Source organism: Anopheles nili, chromosome 3 (genome assembly GCF_943737925.1).
Source record: "Anopheles nili chromosome 3, idAnoNiliSN_F5_01, whole genome shotgun sequence".
NCBI lineage: Eukaryota > Metazoa > Arthropoda > Insecta > Diptera > Culicidae > Anopheles > Anopheles nili.
In genome coordinates this window covers 62975584-62994768 of record NC_071292.1, presented here as the reverse complement: position 1 = coordinate 62994768, position 19185 = coordinate 62975584, and the positions used below count along the sequence as shown (strand labels likewise).

The 19185-nt window shown below is 45.7% G+C and overlaps 2 protein-coding genes across 2 annotated transcripts in view; one reads left to right on the top strand and one right to left on the bottom strand.

Moving 5' to 3' along the window:
- Window positions 1–19185, bottom strand: part of LOC128726521 (formin-binding protein 1-like) — a 57847-nt gene that overhangs the window by 38201 nt on the left and 461 nt on the right. The window contains exon 2 of the mRNA XM_053820336.1: window positions 17540–18374. Within this exon, the coding sequence (XP_053676311.1) occupies window positions 17540–17590 (51 nt within the window). The 5' untranslated portion in view covers window positions 17591–18374. The remainder of the gene's footprint in view (window positions 1–17539; window positions 18375–19185) is intronic.
- LOC128726522 (probable chitinase 10) lies at window positions 12834–14537 on the top strand. The gene is made up of 2 exons (XM_053820337.1): window positions 12834–13523; window positions 14181–14537. The coding sequence occupies exons 1-2, from the start codon at window positions 12834–12836 to the stop codon at window positions 14535–14537; spliced, it is 1047 nt and encodes a 348-aa protein (XP_053676312.1).

Sequence of the window (19185 nt, the reverse complement as noted above, 5' to 3'; positions counted from 1 at the left end):
TGTCCATCGGAAACCACTATCGCTGACAAATGAGCCTTGCGTGCCGACATGTAGCGGATGTGTGTGTATGTGGGTATATGCACTCGATGTTTCTAAATCCATAAGACCCTCTAACACCACACTGTCGCTCTTGGCACACGCTGTAGTAATCTATCTTTTCCATCGGACACGTGTGCGGCATGGTACCGATATGGCGTGTCTAAGAATTTCGGCGCTATTTTTGGGAAACCTTCGAACGTCTCATTTTTGACTCCCTTTGGCTGTCTTTGGATTTAAATATTGTTTCCCACCATATCCCACCGTCTTCCCAACACCTTCGCTCAAGCGCCACCAAAGCTTGTGTACGTACGGCAGACCGAGACGCGGAAATACCGTACGGATTCGATGGGATTACCTTTTTTTCTTCGTTCTCCGCGTGCTCATGACGATCAGCAACCCCGCCTTATAAACGCCCTCCCAAGAACAATTATGCTTCTAACGGCTCCAGCAGGAACAGATGGCGAGATGGAGATGTAGTGTTACCGTGTCGGCTGGTTGCGTCCATCTTGCGTCGCGTAAGAAAAACATTTAAAAAATCCATCCCTGTGAAACCCCATCCCCCTTCGATCACGTCTCGAAAAGCGTCTGGCTTCGGGAGAAACGGAAGCCGCATTTCCCGGGCCCTTTTTCCCAGCGCGCACTGGGGAAATAATTAGCATACGCATGCTCGGAGACTGGCATGCAGTTCACTACACTGTCGGGAAGATCGCGCTTCACTCGCAGCGATTTCCTTGCGCGTTACTCGTACCCCCCCCCCCCCCCCCCCACTGTCGACCTACACCCATTGCGGGGGAAAATGCCTTGTCTATAAATATGCATTAGTCGGGCACTAATTAAAACAGCCGCCGGTGTAACGGTGGTATTAATCATCGTTCTTGGTGCTACTGCTCTGTCGTGGCTTAATGCGTGTTCCCACCGAAAATCCCATGACCCGTGTGTTTCTAACGCGGTGGCGTCCGATAAGCATAGGGAGAAAGGTTCTAACGTGTCGGTAAGGCTAAGACTTTGTGCCCGTTCTCTTCGCGATGAGCATAATCATATCGGACGAAATTAGTACCCAGAGTAACCGAGGAAGATGCCTTCGTAGATCATAGAATGTTGGTTCGCAAGGGAAAGTGTACAGTGATCACACCAACGAGGCGTGGCCCTTCCTTAGAATCCCGTGTGCCACGACCAGGCAACAGGGTGATAATTGAACCAATTAAACCACGATCTAGCTCGTCGGCGCTTGTTACATTCGACTTCCGAGTGCACTGTCCTCGAGCTGTGATCTGGGACACTACGAAACGGCCAATGGACCCGTCAAATCTAATAAAACAAGACACACAGCGGAATCTTCACGATGATGCAAATAAGCTGTGTTCTGAAAAAAAAAAACTTCCGTGAATCACAATGAACACTTCCTGCACCCGTTGGTTGAAGAATCTCGGCTGTACAATGAATCCGGCATTCCGACAACAAAAGACGACTAATTTTGATTATGTAAATCTTTGGCAGAGAAAAATGAAACTTCCACTTTGTCTGCTAAAGGATTTGACTGCGAATCGGAATGTGTCTAGTCTACAGGCCTACACTGACATGGGGATCTACAAGACAAATCGTGCAAATTAACTCAATCAAACGAGACGAACACGCAAGCAGCCTACGTCTGACGATAACACACGACTGTATTGTACTAGTAGTGGACGTTTGGTGATCCAAAATGGCTCTAAGAAGAACCATTTTTGCGCCAAGAGAAAGCTTTCATCGTATCACCATGTTAGGCTCAAAGAATTAGAATGAGGCTAGAAACATGCAGCTCGCATGCTGTGTATCTCGGACAGCCTGATTAGGAGCATTTGCATAAACGGTGGTTACCACAAATTGCCTTCACACAATCCTCTTTCTTCCTCTTTGAAAACAGTACTCATCTTATCTCATATCACAAAACGCGAAGGAAAAATTAGCCGGTTCCAGAGGAAATGAAATAAAAATTGTCCATCCAAAGCCACAAACCAGCGCGAGGAAACACGTAGAACGTCAACCGGAAGCAGCGACCCGTCCCCGACGCTGGTGTAGTAATGATCTGCTCTTTATCTGGCGCATCAGATCGACAGCACAGGCTACGGTTGCAGGTTTGCTTCGTTCTCGGCACGGTACAATTAAGAACGAGCTTTCCATCTAGCCATCGAAACGAGGCACGTGATGACGATGCAGGCATCCACACAACATCAACAAAATTCCACCCCATGGATCGCACCAGCCCCAAGCGGGAGGAGGTGTTTTGGCGTTATGCACCGTTAGAGCAACAGTTAGGTTATTTTTACTTCACTGCCGACTTTGGGGGGTTGAATCTCGAGGGAAGCAACCCAGAGAGAAAGGGTGGCTCCCGCTGGAACAAAAACAAAGGCAGAAATCAAACAAACGACCGGCGAATAGGGAGGGCCGAGACTCCAAGAAAAGCTGATCTTTTAGAGCACGAAGCTGGTTGCCTGCGGAAGGCCGGCCGGCATGGTTTAATTAAAAAACGATCTACAAGCGTCGGGCAGCAAATGATTCCCAATCAGAACGCCAGCGGGAAAGGCAATCCCGGGAGAAATCCCCGTTAAAACCGACCCCTATCTGAGGCCGTTTAATGTTTCTGGAACCGGTAGTACGTTACTGGTTAGGAAGTAACAATAAAAAAAATAAAACTAAATCGTCCAGATACAAAAAAAAACACAAAACAACAACGTTGCCAATCAGCCTTTTTCCTTTTTTTTTCTTTTTTTTTATAAGAGAAAACCACGCGTACACGAGAATTTACGAGGTCTTTTTCTTTTCACTGCCCATCACGCACAGAAGCCGAGGTAAATGAGGGTAAACGAATGAAGAAGCAATCGTCTTTAGCACGCAACGTGGCTAATGCCGACGACAGGCATAGCAAAATCGACCACCATTAATACGGTACGGCACAGGAATAATGCGTGGGCCCCTTTAAGGCAGCAGTTATGGTGGAGCTATACCCAAAAAAAAAGAAGAAAAGAACCTATTCTGCGCATTGTTTACGGTCATCTTTCGACACCTGAGAAGGGTGGGATTGTAGCTCTGGGCAGATACGGTAGAGTGCTCTTTGGCTAACGTGCAGCAGTGTCTGCATGCAAATAAATTAAAAGCTCACTTTCCCACTGGTATCAGAAAGCTTTTCCACGGTCTTAGGTTTCCAGTCTTTTAGCATTCTTGCCTTAGCAGAAGGCGAGGTAAATTATAAATATAAATTTACGTTTCTATTGTCGTGCATAACATTTGAAATGCATCAGGTAAAATGGAATTGATTGTGATGAAAAAAGAGTTAATCCATTTAATTCCATTACAAGATTAATGTTATTATTATAACTGCAAGAAGTAATGGGAGTAAACAGGCAAGTGCATACGACGATGCTGCTGCAGCATTAGGACGCACGCGCAGTTTTGATCGGTGCAACAATCGGGGAAGCAATCGCTCCTACGTGTGATGGAAGTTTTTTTTTCAGAAAACGATCAAAAGATGAATAGATAAGATTTCTCCCCTACACGCTTACGAGTTATGATGGTTCATCATCCTCCCTCAATGAAGAGATGATGGCTTAAAGAGGAAGAAAAAACATCCCCCACATAGCAAAAATCCACCAAAATCCATTCATCGGTTGACCCAGTTCGCTTAACGGGGTATAGCGCGTGGTATTTCGGGGCTGCTCCAGAAATCCCGATCTACATCTGATTATCGTCCATATACACCAACAAACAAATTTCCGTCAGATAGAAATTATAACGTGCGCTGTATGTTCAATTTTCCGGCGCACGCTCTTCCCGAGATTCTCGACGCTAATTGGCACGAGAGGCCGCCGCATGTGGATGCTTTTAGTTGTAATATTATTTTCAATCCGAGCACGGAATCGGCGGTCGCGTTTGCACGCTTCGATTTAACGCTCTGATCACGCCGGGAGTGGCTATTTTCGCGAGAAAATATCAATATTTTGAGCGCATTCCGACAGCCGGCGCGAATGGCCGTGGTTATAAAGCGAAAACCACCGAATATTGCAGATGGCAGCAATTTCGCATGCCTCGTTCGTACGGTAAACAAACCATGACCGCGCTGCTACTGGAGTGGGGGGTTGCGAAAAATCTCAGACGGCGGAAAATTAAACAAACTCCTGCACCCTGCTATCGGGAGCCGGAACAGGAGGCAACACATTTTTGACCATCACATGTGGAGCGATGATCGAGTTGTTTAGGGCTCCCCCCACACTGTCCATGACTTTGACTGGCTCGAGAAAACCTCGTCAGAAGCTTAACGTCAACATTTACGAAAATAACTCACCCTGCGTGACCACCAACAGCCCCTTAGTAAACCCCCGTCGGAAGAAGGAAACACACGAAACAAACAAGCGGTCGGGTTCATTGAAAAAGCCAGCCAAGGGTTGATTCTTTGAACCGCGAACTTGATGCTAAAAGTTGTTTACCTTAACACGCAGGAACGGTGGGTTTCTGAATGGTGGTAGATTCACATGTCGAGCAATTTCCAAAAAGAAGCTCAAAACGATCAAGGCTATCGAGCAAGAACAAGTTCGCTGCTTACAATGAAGCTATTTTTATCCACCAAAATTAAAAGTGCTATTAAGGGATGGAGAGGGTGCTTTAATTTGCGTTGGATTACAATAACATAATCGAACCAACTCATGCACTCAATATTCCACTAATTGCACTTCACTGCGCTCCTCTTCTTCCGGACACGGAATGCAAATAAAAAGAGATATCTTGCGGTTTTCGATTGTCATATTAAAATGTATCTGCCCCAAAGCCCTATAAGACAGGCAAAGTTTGTTGTTGCGCCGATGGGAGGCCGAATTCAGCGGCACACCATCATAGAGCTGGCGACAAAAGGGCCGAGAACCGGCGAGACTGGTCGTCTCGATGGCGAAGAGAATCGGTCTCTCGCAGAGATAACGATTGGGAGCAACGCGCTGAAGTTGACGGGGTAAATGCATTCGGCGGCTGAGTCAATGCAGTCTACCGTCGGTTCCGATCTGTGCCTGAAGCGGGTCCCATGCAGCTGTGGAACGAGCCGGACAAAGGCAGAACCCGGATGTCTGATTCCGTCCGGAAAACGATGACGGCGCAAAAACGGAAGCGGTGTTATTTCTTTTTCTTTGCCAGTCGGCAGAGTAAAACTTAATTACGATAAAAGCTCTTCGAGTGCACGAGACAAGGCACAGAGGCAGACTGGTTGGTTTTATGAGCGTTTTAATCATGTGGATACAGCATCCACACGATGCCGCACTGTTATGAACCATTTTATTCAAAGATATACAACAGCAGAGTGGAGTATATTAGAAACATTTTTTGCTGCTTGATATCGTGGAGACACATTAATAAAATACACATTATCACTGAAACAGCTTACTTTCAAAGTCTGCAAGTCACAAATAAAGCGGCAATTAAACCTTAAATAAATCGAGACCATCGATGATAACAATCGAAACAATAGCCCATTGCTCAAGCATTTAGACGCCCAGCGACCTGAAAAGATGACGCGAAAAAATGCACTTTTCAAAGCAACCCCTTTTGGCTGGGAACAGCTGTCGATTTCTCTTTAGGTAATTAAAAAGCAAATTCATCAAACATGCCTACTTAACTCCCAGCGCACGTTAGCCGTGCTTGTGGGAGTGTCGGGGTGCTAGTGTGGTTAGATACGATGCGGTCATCGTGTACGAAAAACCACTCGAAAGGGCTTCTTGCGCACGAAACAATATCGAATTAACACCAGTGGAAGTACCAGCAGTAGCCCTCAGTCCCAGATCACGTATGCAGTTGCGAGCCGGCACGATAAAGAACGATAAAGAAAGCTCAAGCTCCGGATGTCGGTAGCCGAATTTCTTGCCGACAGAGGTACACCACCACCGCATTGGCTTGCTTTTCCATCGCTGAGCTTTCACTGGGTGGATGGAAACACGAAATTAATTTAAAGAGCCAAATGCCGCGGCAATAAAGAAAATGGGCAGCGGAAGAAAAAAAAGTTTCCATCCCACGAAAATTCGTACCAAAAACCTTGCGACACATAAGGATCGCAGCCGCGGTGCAGTTTCTCACGTAAATGAAAGGAATTATAAATAAACATAAATATCGCACCGGTACGGAAACGGGGGACGAAAGCAACTTAAAGAAAGACCTGTTAACGAAGCGGCGAATTTCAGGGGCCGGTTGCTGTTGATTCGATGAAAATTCCAGTACCACCCAGCGGGCGGAAAAACGTGTTGGAGAAATAGTTCATCGAAATTAAGCATTAACTGAGCGAACCCGAGAGCGGGTATTGGACACCCCCGTAGTTCAAGTTTGTACAATAAATCGACAACTTTCCGCTGGGAGAGAGTAAGATCAGCGAAAATGTAAACAAAAAAGTGAAACTCAAATTGGGACAGTTTTTTTTTGTGACAATTTCAAACCATTTTCCCTGCTGTGGCTAAGGTCAATGAAGGCACGCTTTCTCAAGCCATGGTGCTGAACGAATGTTGCCAACCACCACGACCAGAGATTCATAAATCAGGCTGACGTTTGACAGTAGCTAACAACGAGCAGCGCAAACGACGCCGTTTTTTTACTAAATGTCGAAAATTGCAAATCAATACTCCATTACGCAGAGAATCGTACCATGAGCGAGTTCTGGAATGGAGAGTGAGAAACCAAACACTAGGCTTCTGATTGTGGTCCTTCTGGCTTCGGATGTAGGCATGTTGCTGTTTCTGCTGCGTCGTACGTTCCCAAATATTTGCTAGAAGATTAGTGGACATTTAATGTGATGTCCAAAAAACTGTTTTAGGCACATTAGCCCTACCACAATGCATTACAGTAAATACAGCAAACGACTAAACGTAGCTAAACGCCTAGTGGAAATCACCCTTTTACACCCTACGAAAACTCTTGTATTCCAACCAGCTCGGCGTAATGATTATCCGTTCACAATGGTGAGAAAGGATTTTTGAACACTGAATACATCGCAACCATTTTCAGCCCATGGTCCTTACGGTGTCATTTTCATGGTTTTGAAATTGTCACCGGTGGAAGGGAACGAAAGCACGGCAGCAAATTGATGGAAATACTAATTTGATCGATGAAAATCACGTCCAGCGAGACGGATACTTTCGCTCCCTAAACGAATCGTTTTACACGGCACCGTCGCGACTGACGGGGGATTATGTTGGCGGCATATTAAATACAGCTAATGCGCACCATATCTTCCCGCCTGTATTCGTCGATTATTTCGCCATCATCGTGCCGCTGCATCATAAATCGATATAGCGTTGGGCGGCTTTTGATGGACCCCTGCACAAAAATCAGGATGAAGCTAACTGACATTCACCGAAGCGGATCGTTATTTCGGAATGGGACACACATTAGCTGCATGTGCAAGCGTTAAAACAACCGAAACGTCGTGCATGCTTTGGTGGGTTAAGAAAATAATTAAATTAGGCTAGCCATCGATTGCACTCGGCCGTAGCGAACCACTTCACTCTGCAAGCCGGCTAGGTGGTTCGGTACGAGGAGAAATGGCCTCCTCCAAACGTGCCCACCGTATTATACAACACACCGTGAGTCTATGTAACCGTGATTGTGTGGAGAACACTCTGACACGACAACAAAACTGAGCAAGTCCACCGGCAGGGCCATGGAGGAGTAGCACCTAAAAAAACCCAACAGGACCAGGACTATTGCTTGCTCCTTCCGTGCGAATCGCACCTGAGGTCTATGACTACATAGCAGTGCAAGTAAAAAAAAAATCGCCCCATACACCCCCGACAGTAAATGGCGCGTCTGCCCCCGGTACACGTGACGGAGACCGAGTCTCGGTGCCGGTAAGTGCCTTCGATTGCGATGCCTTCCGTGGTTGCTCTTCTTCGCTGCGTTCCACTTTTCCGATCGGCCGACGCGGGCGTCATCGTCGTAGCCGTCGTGACACGGGATGCTTTCGGCACTTGGTGGGAAATAGGCCGAACAACGTCGTATTGTATGGCGTAACCGGCCAACAATCACAATCACGGTTTGCGAGCTGAATAGGTTTCATCCAGGCACACTGTGAAGGGTTGAAGGGGTGGAAAAGCTACAGCGGGCGACGTGCGGCTGGCATTTGAACGAGTTATGATGGGTACAAGGTACAAGGGTGGCGAAACAGCGAGTACTTTTCCAACATGCGCCTAGGAATCGATCGGTGAAGTTTGGGTTGAGGATTTTCTATATTGTAAACAAACGATGTTATTATGTGGTGTTTTAAGAGGGTGGTAGTAATGCTGCAAACGCAAGTTTCGTCCATATCTTCTTACGTACCACTCGAGGTCAATGTTCATAATTTAAATTAACCTCTAATAAATGTAGGCAATCATTGGCAACAACGCTGATCTTCATACCAGTCTGCGTACTACTGTGTAGAATCATATTGATCTGCTATTCTTTGTCTATTGTTGAAGGAAATCGATTATTTCTTACGACCCATTAACCGACAGCGTTACGCAGTTGAGGAAGGATGGCGATGCGAGCAAGGCTACCACACACTGTATCGATGTGCAATTGTTTCCCGCAATATCCACCCAGACGCGTAGAGCCGTGAATGCATTTGTGCCACATCACGAAAAAAGCCTTTTCTCTTTCGGTCAGCCATTGGAGCCACCCGTGCGTTTTGCATAAACGTCTTACGAACGCACTGAAAGGAATGAAAAGCAGTCTAAGGAAGAAGCTACCGCAGGAAACATCAACAACATGCTGCATAAACAAACATAATGCTACGCTACTGAGGACCAACCCGATGGCCAAAACATGCCCAACATCTTCGACCCGTAAATAGCTAACCGAAAAAACGAATAAGCCCCGCCGAAGCCCATTTGTGGAATGATGGAGAAAATTACTCCGTAGTACGAGGGGCTTTAAGGGCGAGTTAAAAACCCACGCAACGCAACAAACGTTTAAACAAACCGACACGTTCATCATCGGTACGCGTAATTCGATCCATTTCGAACCGAGGATCCGTACCCCGGCTACATGCCGGATCGAGCGGAAAAAAAGTGGCTTTCTGAAGCGGCCACTGGGTGAGTATTTGTGTGCCCTTCGGATTTAGTTTCCTGGACGTTGTGGGCTACTCTTTTGAGTCTTAAACGATACTGAGTGTGACCTTTCAAATCGCGGTTTTAAAATTTAAGCCACCAAACTGACACAATCAATTTCGAAGTACTTTTAAACGATTACAAGTGCCCTCAAAATCCCCAAATGATCATTGAAAAAAGACGATTTTTTCAGCAACACCAAAGTATCATCTGTTTCAAATGCGAGCAGGCTTAGCAGGACCTTCTCCAATTTTCCCCAAAACTATTAAGTCCAACCGCTTCCGTCCTTGGGAAATACCACCAAATCAAGCATGAGCTGTTTATTTTCTTTTTCTTCATTTACTGCAGGAAACAAGTTCCGTCGGATTATCTTACTATGGGATTGTGACGGCACGAACTATAACAAGGCTTGGGTTACATTAACTCAAAAAACCACCACAACTTGGGACTGAGGGAAAGGGAGAGAGCGAGAGAAAGAGAAAATTGGCCACCTTTTGATTTTGTCAAATGTTACCGGTCAGACTGCACGTCTTCATTCATAAAAATAATTAAATCATCCTACCGTATGGCCGGGAGAAGATAGCCATGCCGGTTTCATTTTTCCATACCGTCACGAATACACGCGCGTGAAATGCAAAACAAAATGCACATCACACCGCGATAACGTGGATCACGTGCAGTGTTTATGTCTCCACCATAGCCACGAATAAAACCAAACCCTGTAGGCTATCTATAGCGAGGCGAAAGAAAGGCACTCGCGGAATGGCCCACAAAACCCGACCCAAAAGTCACCCAACTTTCGAATCACATTTTACAGAACGTTAACGTCTCCGTTTGGGCGATTGCGAAGCTTAAACTCGAAGTAATTGGATAAAAAAGGACTTTACCGCGTCGTTTGGCAGGACGACGATTCAGTATATTAAAATCATAAAATAAATATTAAACATGCTCCCAGATGGGGGACCTTCTGCCTGACGAACTAAAGAAAAAAATCAACCTCAAAATGGCACCTCCTCTAGTAGTACCCAACAGTTTGGGGGCTTGTCGACATTCGAGGGCGTATATTGAGCGACTATTGCTCGGTTGGTGGGGTCGCGAATTGGCCCACCCAAAAGGCACGATGACCTCTTCCCTACAACCACCAGCAGGGGGGTTTTGCACAAAGCTCACCGACACGGAACGGTGCCTCCGGGAAATTGAAACACCAGTGCCAAAGCGGAAGGTGACGCCATAACATCGACCGGGCCATGAGCGCCACGAGAGAGGGAAGCGAGGGCCGTTGGAATCATTCGCCATCGGACAACAGTATGACCATGGCGATAAGTAGCACCGGCCGGTAGATCGGTTGGCTGGAGCTTTTCCGTCAAATTTTGCTAACGCGCCGTCCCCGTCTGGACGTCAGGAGGCCAGAAGAAGCCATTAGGAGTTTTGCCAGTGGGTTGGTACGGTTGCATACTTCCACGTCCGAGACTCCACACGGCGATTCTAGATTCGTCCGGCGACCATTAATGGATGCCCCCTTCCATGTCAGTCTGTGGATGGGTCGCGTTGTGAGAGGCCCGCATTGTTTTAGCTCACTCTGCATGCATGATTTATCTTACACACACATACACGCAGTACACGCCCGGCATTTTTCTTTATCATGCTCCAGCTAGCCTCTCCGTGGCAACGAACGAAAAAGAAACCTTTTGCGCCTCCATCCGCCCGCCATACCCAGGTTGTGTGAATCTCTCTTTTCCATGTTTCGGCTGACGCTAAGTCTTCGTGCTATACGTTGCCAACGAGTCGTTGTAGAGACGCTGGCTGCTGCTTTCCTTCGGCTATGTCGAGCCATTTCGCACTCGGTAGGCACGGTTGAATGATTTTCCTCACTTCGGACGTTCGGTGCTGGTGCTGGCGGTAGGTCCGGCTCAATGGCTGACCGGCTCCGGTTTATGTTTGCTCATGATCACTTGCGCTTTATCGTGGAGTTTCTCTACCACCGTCTTTGGGATGCGATCGTTGCCATCCATGATGACAACTTGTCACCAAAGAGCACGAGAGAGATATAGAGAATTAGAGACACAGAGATAAGGTCTGGCCATGCCAGGTCAATGGCAGCGAAGTTTCATTGTTTTGAGGTCACAAAACTCCTAATGAACAACAAAATAAAAGAAGACCACACTATATCTAAAATATCTGAGCACAAAAAGTAATCATATCATCAATTTCTGTGATATGTTTTCAATGGAGAGAAATATCCTAACCGTCCATCTAACAAGCTAGATAATAACAACAGTGCACTGATTAGGCTAGAATTTGTACAATTAACCGTAGCGCAGTTTTTTTCCGAACAATCAGATTTGGCATTTCTAGAACTCCTTCAGATCGCCTCCAATTCCCCTCGCTTCCAATTTTCTACTAATTCAGCTTTCAGCAATTTTTTAAAAACTTCGACGACAACCTTGGATTACTGACCCAAATTCACTGACAAAGTAGATACTTCGTTCAATTGTATTTGCATAATATTGTTGTTCTAGCAACGGACTTGGTATTTCTAACAGCAAAATGCAATTTAAGGCGTTCCAAATAAATTCTCGTTTCGATCGCTCGAGTAGATGTTCACACTAAGACATCAAATGCTAACGTGGGGAGGTCATTTGATTTCGTATGCCATTATTGCACCGGAAGTGAAAGACCATCGCTGGGGGTTGGATTAAAAACACTCATTATTCAAACTGATGAGCATACGCGTTCGCACACTGATCGCATTCATGTTCTTTGTTATTTCAATATGATTGTACCACCTAGCAATTTCACATTTATTCTAGGTACTACGAATCGTGCGTTCAAAGAACACAGAATACATGTATGTCAAATTAAACACCACTTTCACCTCATTGAAATGTCAAAGCTACAACAAAACGGAAGGTACAAAATTGATTCATGTTAAACACTGTTGCTATGAGGAACGGCATATAACTAAACATACCTCAGGACCTGTATATAACTATCACAGCGATATCTTTTACCCATCATTGATAATGATGTAGAAAGTAATCAATTTCTACACCATGACAGTCGAATTTCCAACAATTCTATTATCGATTTTTGCCGGAACTATTAGAAAAAGATATCTTTTGCGTTCAAATAACACATATCGAGAAGGTCAGCATTTATGTCTTATTTTTTCTCCTCTTTACGCTCAAACTGTAGTGTTTATCAATCTCCCGGTACACCTTACCAGACATCGACTTCAGAAGAAGGGAACCTTGCATTTAGGAGTTCCGGCTAGATTGAATGAACCAATCAGTCTGATAAACTGTTCCGTAATTTAGTAGTTCCCTGTTCTTTCACCAAACCACGTCCGATATCTGTTGGTACGATAAAGATCTTCATTACGCCAATTCATTCAATTCGTTCAGGGGGGTCGTGCCAGGTAGCGATGGCCGTCTGCAAACCTGTCAATTTTGCAAAAATGTGGTCTCTTATCGTGCCGCATGATGACAGGAATGTCCTGGACGACAATGTGCCGCCAAGAAACAGTCGCTGGCGATAGAAGAAATAGTAGCTTATGCTATCTGTATAAAAGCACGTACCCGACCTTTATTTCGGCATCAGTTCTCGTCGGCCAGTATACGACGAATTCGCAGAGAGCAGCAGGAGCAGCGTTAGCGGCCAAAGGAAAGATCATCAGCTTCTAGCGGAAAATCAAACGTCAGTTTTCCGATGAAAAGTTTTCTCCTGTTGGCCGTCCTTGTGACGGCCTCTCAAGCCTATTCGGTACCCCAAAATGTACCATGCTCGGGAACCACCACGTGTCTGATCAACTGCGCGGTCGATTCACGCTGCCCAGTGTTTAACTCTCTCAAGCCGGTGCTGCTTGTTGGTAGATCCTGTGATCGATTCTACAAGTGTGAGAGTGGTCGCGCCTGCGAGATGCAGTGTCCGTCTGGAACCCATTTCAATACCCGTGAGCAAGCTTGCGACTGGCCACAGCGCGCCTGCTGCGACCCGTCGATCGAGTGTCGCCCCGACCCGTGTGGACCTAACGGAGATTGCTCAGGAACGCAGCCACCGGTAGTTATCCCTCCGGTAGTGATCCCTCCAGTGAGCAACCCACCATGCAGCGGAGGAACCATTTGTGCTAGCCAGTGCCCAGTGGACAACCGCTGCCCATTGTTTGACGGATCGAAGCCAACGCTTCTTCAAGGAACCTCCTGCGGCGTCTACATTAAGTGCATTTCGGGTCGTGCCTGCCCAATGAACTGCCCTGCTGGACTTCACTTCAACTCCAGGAAGCAGATCTGCGACTGGCCATTCCAGGCTTGTTGCGATCCTAGCATTGAGTGTCGCCCAGACCCGTGTGGACCTAACGGAGATTGCTCAGGAACCCAGCCACCGGTAGTGATCCCTCCGGTAGTGATCCCTCCGGTAGTTATTCCTCCAGTAGGCAACCCGCCTTGCAGCGGAGGAATTAATTGTGCCATCAACTGCCCAGTGGACAACCGTTGCCCAGCTTTTGACGGATCGAAGCCAACGCTTCTCCCAGGAACTAGCTGCACAGTATACGCTAAGTGCATTGCTGGACGTGCCTGCCCAATGAACTGCCCTGCTGGACTTCACTTCAACTCCAGGAAGCAGATCTGCGACTGGCCATTCCAGGCTTGTTGCGATCCTAGCATTGAGTGTCGCCCAGACCCGTGTGGACCTAACGGAGATTGCTCAGGAACCCAGCCACCGGTAGTGATCCCTCCGGTAGTGATCCCTCCGGTAGTTATTCCTCCAGTAGGCAACCCGCCTTGCAGCGGAGGAATTAATTGTGCCATCAACTGCCCAGTGGACAACCGTTGCCCAGCTTTTGACGGATCGAAGCCAACGCTTCTCCCAGGAACTAGCTGCACAGTATACGCTAAGTGCATTGCTGGACGTGCCTGCCCAATGAACTGCCCTGCTGGACTTCACTTCAACTCCAGGAAGCAGATCTGCGACTGGCCATTCCAGGCTTGTTGCGATCCTAGCATTGAGTGCCGCCCAGACCCGTGTGGACCTAATGGAGATTGCTCAGGAACGCAGCCACCGGTAGTGATCCCTCCGGTAGTTATTCCTCCAGTAGGCAACCCGCCTTGCAGCGGAGGAATTAATTGTGCCAACAACTGCCCAGTGGACAACCGCTGCCCAGCTTTTGACGGATCGAAGCCAACTCTTCTTCCGGGATCTAACTGCTCAGTATACGCCAAGTGTATTGCGGGACGTGCTTGCCCAATGAACTGCCCTGCTGGACTGCACTTCAACTACAGCAAGCAGATCTGCGACTGGCCATTCCAGGCTTGTTGCGATCCCAGCGTTGAGTGCCGCCCAGATCCATGCCCGCCCGGTGCCTTCGGATGCGGCCAGAATAATAACGCCAACAACAACTGGATGTGGGGTTAGACAAGGGCAGGAAACGAAAACCGAACGGCCTTCCTTTCCTTCAAGGTCAATTGCACTAGATTACGGGTAAGTTTGTAAAATTCTATACCTGAACCCAGTGTCAGACGAAGGTTCCTATTCCTACCGCTACATATACGAGCCCCAAGAATATACGAGCACATCTAACATCTACAGCACATTTTGTCCGGTATCAATGTTAACGAGCAAATTTTTCTGACGTCCGAACTTCAAGCGATGACAAAAATGGATATTGGCAGGCAAGAGTTCCACATACATCCGTTCGTTTATCTTGAACCACTGGCAGGGGGGCTCGATGGCCGAAGCGTTAGCGTGCGGCACAAACACACGATAGTACCAGCTAAGCGAAAATTCTAAGTCATAAAAAGAAGAGAAGTATCTTTACCAGTTTCAAATGTTTGGTTATCTTATTAACTCCACTATAAAATACTCTTCACTATGGTTTTTGTTGCAAAAATGTAGAAATATGAGTATTGAAATCTATTGTACTTGTTTCAACTACAACTGAAACTATTGTACTATGGATCAAATTATCAACTAATCAAACTAAATAGAAAATAACATTCATTTCTGATGCTTTTTTACGGTGTCAAATGGATCGGAAAGACAACAGTCGACGCTGCTACCAAAAGCGGTCAAATGTAGGGAAACATTATTTGGAACGCATCCAACAATCAGCACAAGTTCCTTTGAATCTATGACCTCAATGATAAAAATAGCACACAGAGAAGAAATTTACGTAACTAACAATAATCTCTAAAGGAAAGCTACTACCCAGGCAGGTTAATCTAAACCAGCTTCGTCACGGAGCCGATAATGTCGAAAGCACAACCATCCTCTTCTTTGTATGTTCTTGGAGGTCATCCTCTTCCTTCTTTAGGAACCATAGCTAACTTATCTGGGATCTAGTGCTGTCCCAGTTTTGGATAGAAGATAACAACCCAAATATGCACACTCCTATCCATTTTACCATTGGTACTGCTGAACAAATTTGAGATATCATTTTATTTTATTTAAACTTGATTAACCATTCCTTTATCGGGAAAGAAATTAAAGATATAGATAACAGCTATTTCAACATGATAAGCGGAAAAAAGCATTAGAAGAGAAACCTTTACTTTTTAGATCAATTTTTTTTAATAAATTTGAAAAAGCTTCAATTCATTAGAAATAAACAATGTAATTTCGGATTATTATATGATATTATTTTAAATTTAGAAATAGCAATTATCAATTACAATTAGGCAATTCATTATACAACTAATTAGGCAAATTTTATTCCATAATTATTTGTCACAGAATATTGAGACAAAAATCAGAGCCAGAGATTTTTTTTATTTCATTAAGGGTTTATGCCAGGAAAACCCTCAATTATTTTGTTCAACATAACCATACGTGAGAGTAAGCTTGCACACGCCGAAACGAAGTTCGAATACCATCAGCATAAAACGGAATCAATGCATTACAGCTCCTTAAACGGTGTCACCAACTGTGACTGATAGAAGCGCAAAGTCGAAAGCGATCGACGGAAAACCAAAACACCGACACTGTAGACCTGGCGGTGGGCAACACTTCCGGTACGCGAGAAGTGTAGCAAAAGCGATGGAAATAGAGGGGTTGGTTTCGATTTCATGTTATCGTACCCTATTCGGGAAGGGAGCAGCAGAACGGAGTAACCCTCGTCTACCGGTGAATGAACTGAGGACCCCTCAGAATTGAGGGGGCCATGAACGGTCAGACCCTTCCCCTTTGTTGAAAAAATAAAATGAAACATTCGATGCATTCGGACGCCTATGTGACATTTGAGTTGAAGCACATACCAAAACCAGTCCGGAACCGTGCATGGAAAGGTTTCATTATTCTTTGTTTACCTTGCATTCTAGCGTATCTCCCACCTTGAATTTCCTATCCAAAACGAGCGTCGAACACGCGGGAATGAAGAGTTTGTCAATGTTCCAAATACTCGCTTTGCGTTGGAACCAACCGATCGTACGAGAGGGCATTCTGACCACGCAATTCGCCGTTTGTCCCATTAGGTGTTGCATTTAGAGATTGAAGTCGACATGAACATCGAGCGGGAATTAGCGAACGAGCTCCAATGTTCTGCGGTACCGGTTCTCGAGATTCGCGGATTGTGTGGCACACCTTGCCCTGCTTAGGAGCTGATGCTGCATCTCGCACGGTTGTGGTCGTGTTTCACCCCTCAAAGTGCATGTATGCGTGCTAGGTATTTGCAGTCAACATAGCACGACTGGACCAGCATAGCAGCCCTGTCATAGGGGGCAAATTAACCTGCCCGCGATGGTCTCAAAGCCCCACAGTCACCTACCCTTGGTTGTAAGCACATCCCTTCCTCGGTCGTCCCGCTCACCGGTACTAGAATCAGGTTATGGTTATTGCAGGTGCTTGGAGACCGCGCGCGCCATATTTGCATTCCATCCCTTCCATTTTTTCTCTTTTAATTTCAACTACACTGCATCCACCGCACACAGTTTCACAGCCTTTTGTAAGCACTTGCAGGGTGGGGTGGTGAACACTTGTGTCAAATGTTTTGCTATTGGTTTAAGCGAGTTGTTTTTCTGATTTTTTTTCAGAGTGTATTAGGTGAAACAGAGCCGCTGGGCTCTTCCAACGTTCACGTAAACTTTAGTCACTCTCGTCACCGCACACAATCAAGAAAACGCAGTAAGCGTGCGGCACAATCGAGTAAAAAATGCACCACGTGCACGACGATGGGTGCATTTTGCGACGCAGCGTAACTGCAATATGAGTCTCAGCTTGCGGCAGCCACCTTGGTATTGATTTAGCGATGTGATGTAGTGTCTTTAGGTCGAATGTAATTATTATTTACTACTGATACTATCAACGCCACTCGTATTGGGCATTTCAGATGCTTTTGTTGACGCAAAGGATTACACCAAAAATTGTATACTAATATGTATCCTACGTATGAAAGGTAACAGTTTGAACTTATCAATGCTTACCCATAGTTCTCTGCCCCAAGACGTGCTGTTTTCGATCTCCAGCGCTGCCATTCTTGCTTCTATTTCGTTGGATTGTTGTGTTTTAGAAGGTGCAAGGCTCGTTAACGTTAAACGTTAACTAAGGGGACGATTAGCTCCACTTAAGCAAATCCAGTACACGGTGTGATGTTTCAGGTTCGACAACGACCCGGAGTTGCTGCAATGATTTTCCCCTACAACTGGAACCAGGTGGTTAGGTTATTCACACTATATCCCCAAAAACACACGAACGAAATGACGCAAACTAGGTGTGAGACACATGCACTTGTACTGCACACCGAAAATCGCAATTCCAGTAATCCAAACCCGCGCGGGCTGGCTGAGGCTAATTATTTCTGAATTCAAAAACGCGAACTTCACCGCTCGAGGTTAGACATGGAAAATGCGCAATTTCCCACTACCCGGCCAAAATTGGAGCACACACATATTGAACGCACTATCACTTCCCGGTTTGGAGGATTTCGTCACACTTCACCAAAACACTGGAGAACCAAATACACCACACAAAAAGTGCTACCACAAACTCCAGAAAGGCAGCTGCTCTTCTGAAAACTCACTTCTCCCTACGGTTACGACGGACTAGGTCGAGGGAAGGAGATGTGGAAGGATTTTTTTCTTTTTTCTCTTTTTTTTGCTAAATACTTTCTCTTATCATGCACTTATTTCAACGGCTGGTCGGCAAACATTCACCAAGGAACGAACGCACGAAAGACGACGCCCTCAACTTGCACCAAGGATTTGGTACCGGAAAAGGGACGAACGCGTCGCGAGATAAGATGTGTTTGTATGTGAGCAGCTATTCAAGTATAGGAAAAGACATGTAAAAATTGATAGAGAACTCAGGACACTTATTTATATATAAAAATGAATGCTTGTGTTTTTTTACAATCGTTACTTCTGAAGTTGCGCAGCCAATTGCGATTAGATATCTTATCGTAATCAAATTTTTACTAATCAGAAACGCACAGCTTTCGGTTGATTTACTTCGCATGTATTGTTGTGATTACAAATATCACTGTCACCATGGCTACGGCGACCGAATAATCCAATGGAGTGTGTCGTCGCCTTACTCGATAGTACCATAGTGTGCCAAATTTGGCTATCGCTGCATTTTTTACCCGCTCGTAGCAGTATTTTATGCGATCGATTTTTTCTTGCATTTTTTATGTAAAAAAAACAAACAATACCCGGTCTCCAACAAGGTGACGATGCGCACACGCCAAGTAAACGATTGCTACGCACTGTCTACAAATTTACATTCCTTGGGTAGTAAGATTTCATGTTTTTCCTAGAACATACTTTTCGCTTTCGTCCCTGCGGTCATCCTAAAAAAAGACGAGCGACAAACTAGATTCTACACGCCCTGTCTATTATCGCGACTATGTGTATGAACTTCAAACTTATGTGTACGTATTTCAAATTTGATAATGCAGCACTTTGTACTCCAAATTTCTTCCAAAATTTACATTTTATCCTTAGATGTATCACACCCTTGCCCATCATAACACGAATCCATACGATAGATTAAAATTTCTCTGACTGAAACTACGATGCGATTACCACGGTCAATTGCACTCCCCGTTCACTGCAATCTCGGAACATAATTG

Coding starts and splice junctions, on each gene's coding strand:
- LOC128726522 (XM_053820337.1), top strand. CDS start 12,834: ATGAAAAGTTTTCTCCTGTTGGCCGTCCTTGTGACGGCCTCTCAAGCC. Junction 13,524..14,180: donor CACCGGTAGTGATCCCTCCG/GTAGTGATCCCT, acceptor TCAGGAACGCAG/CCACCGGTAGTGATCCCTCC.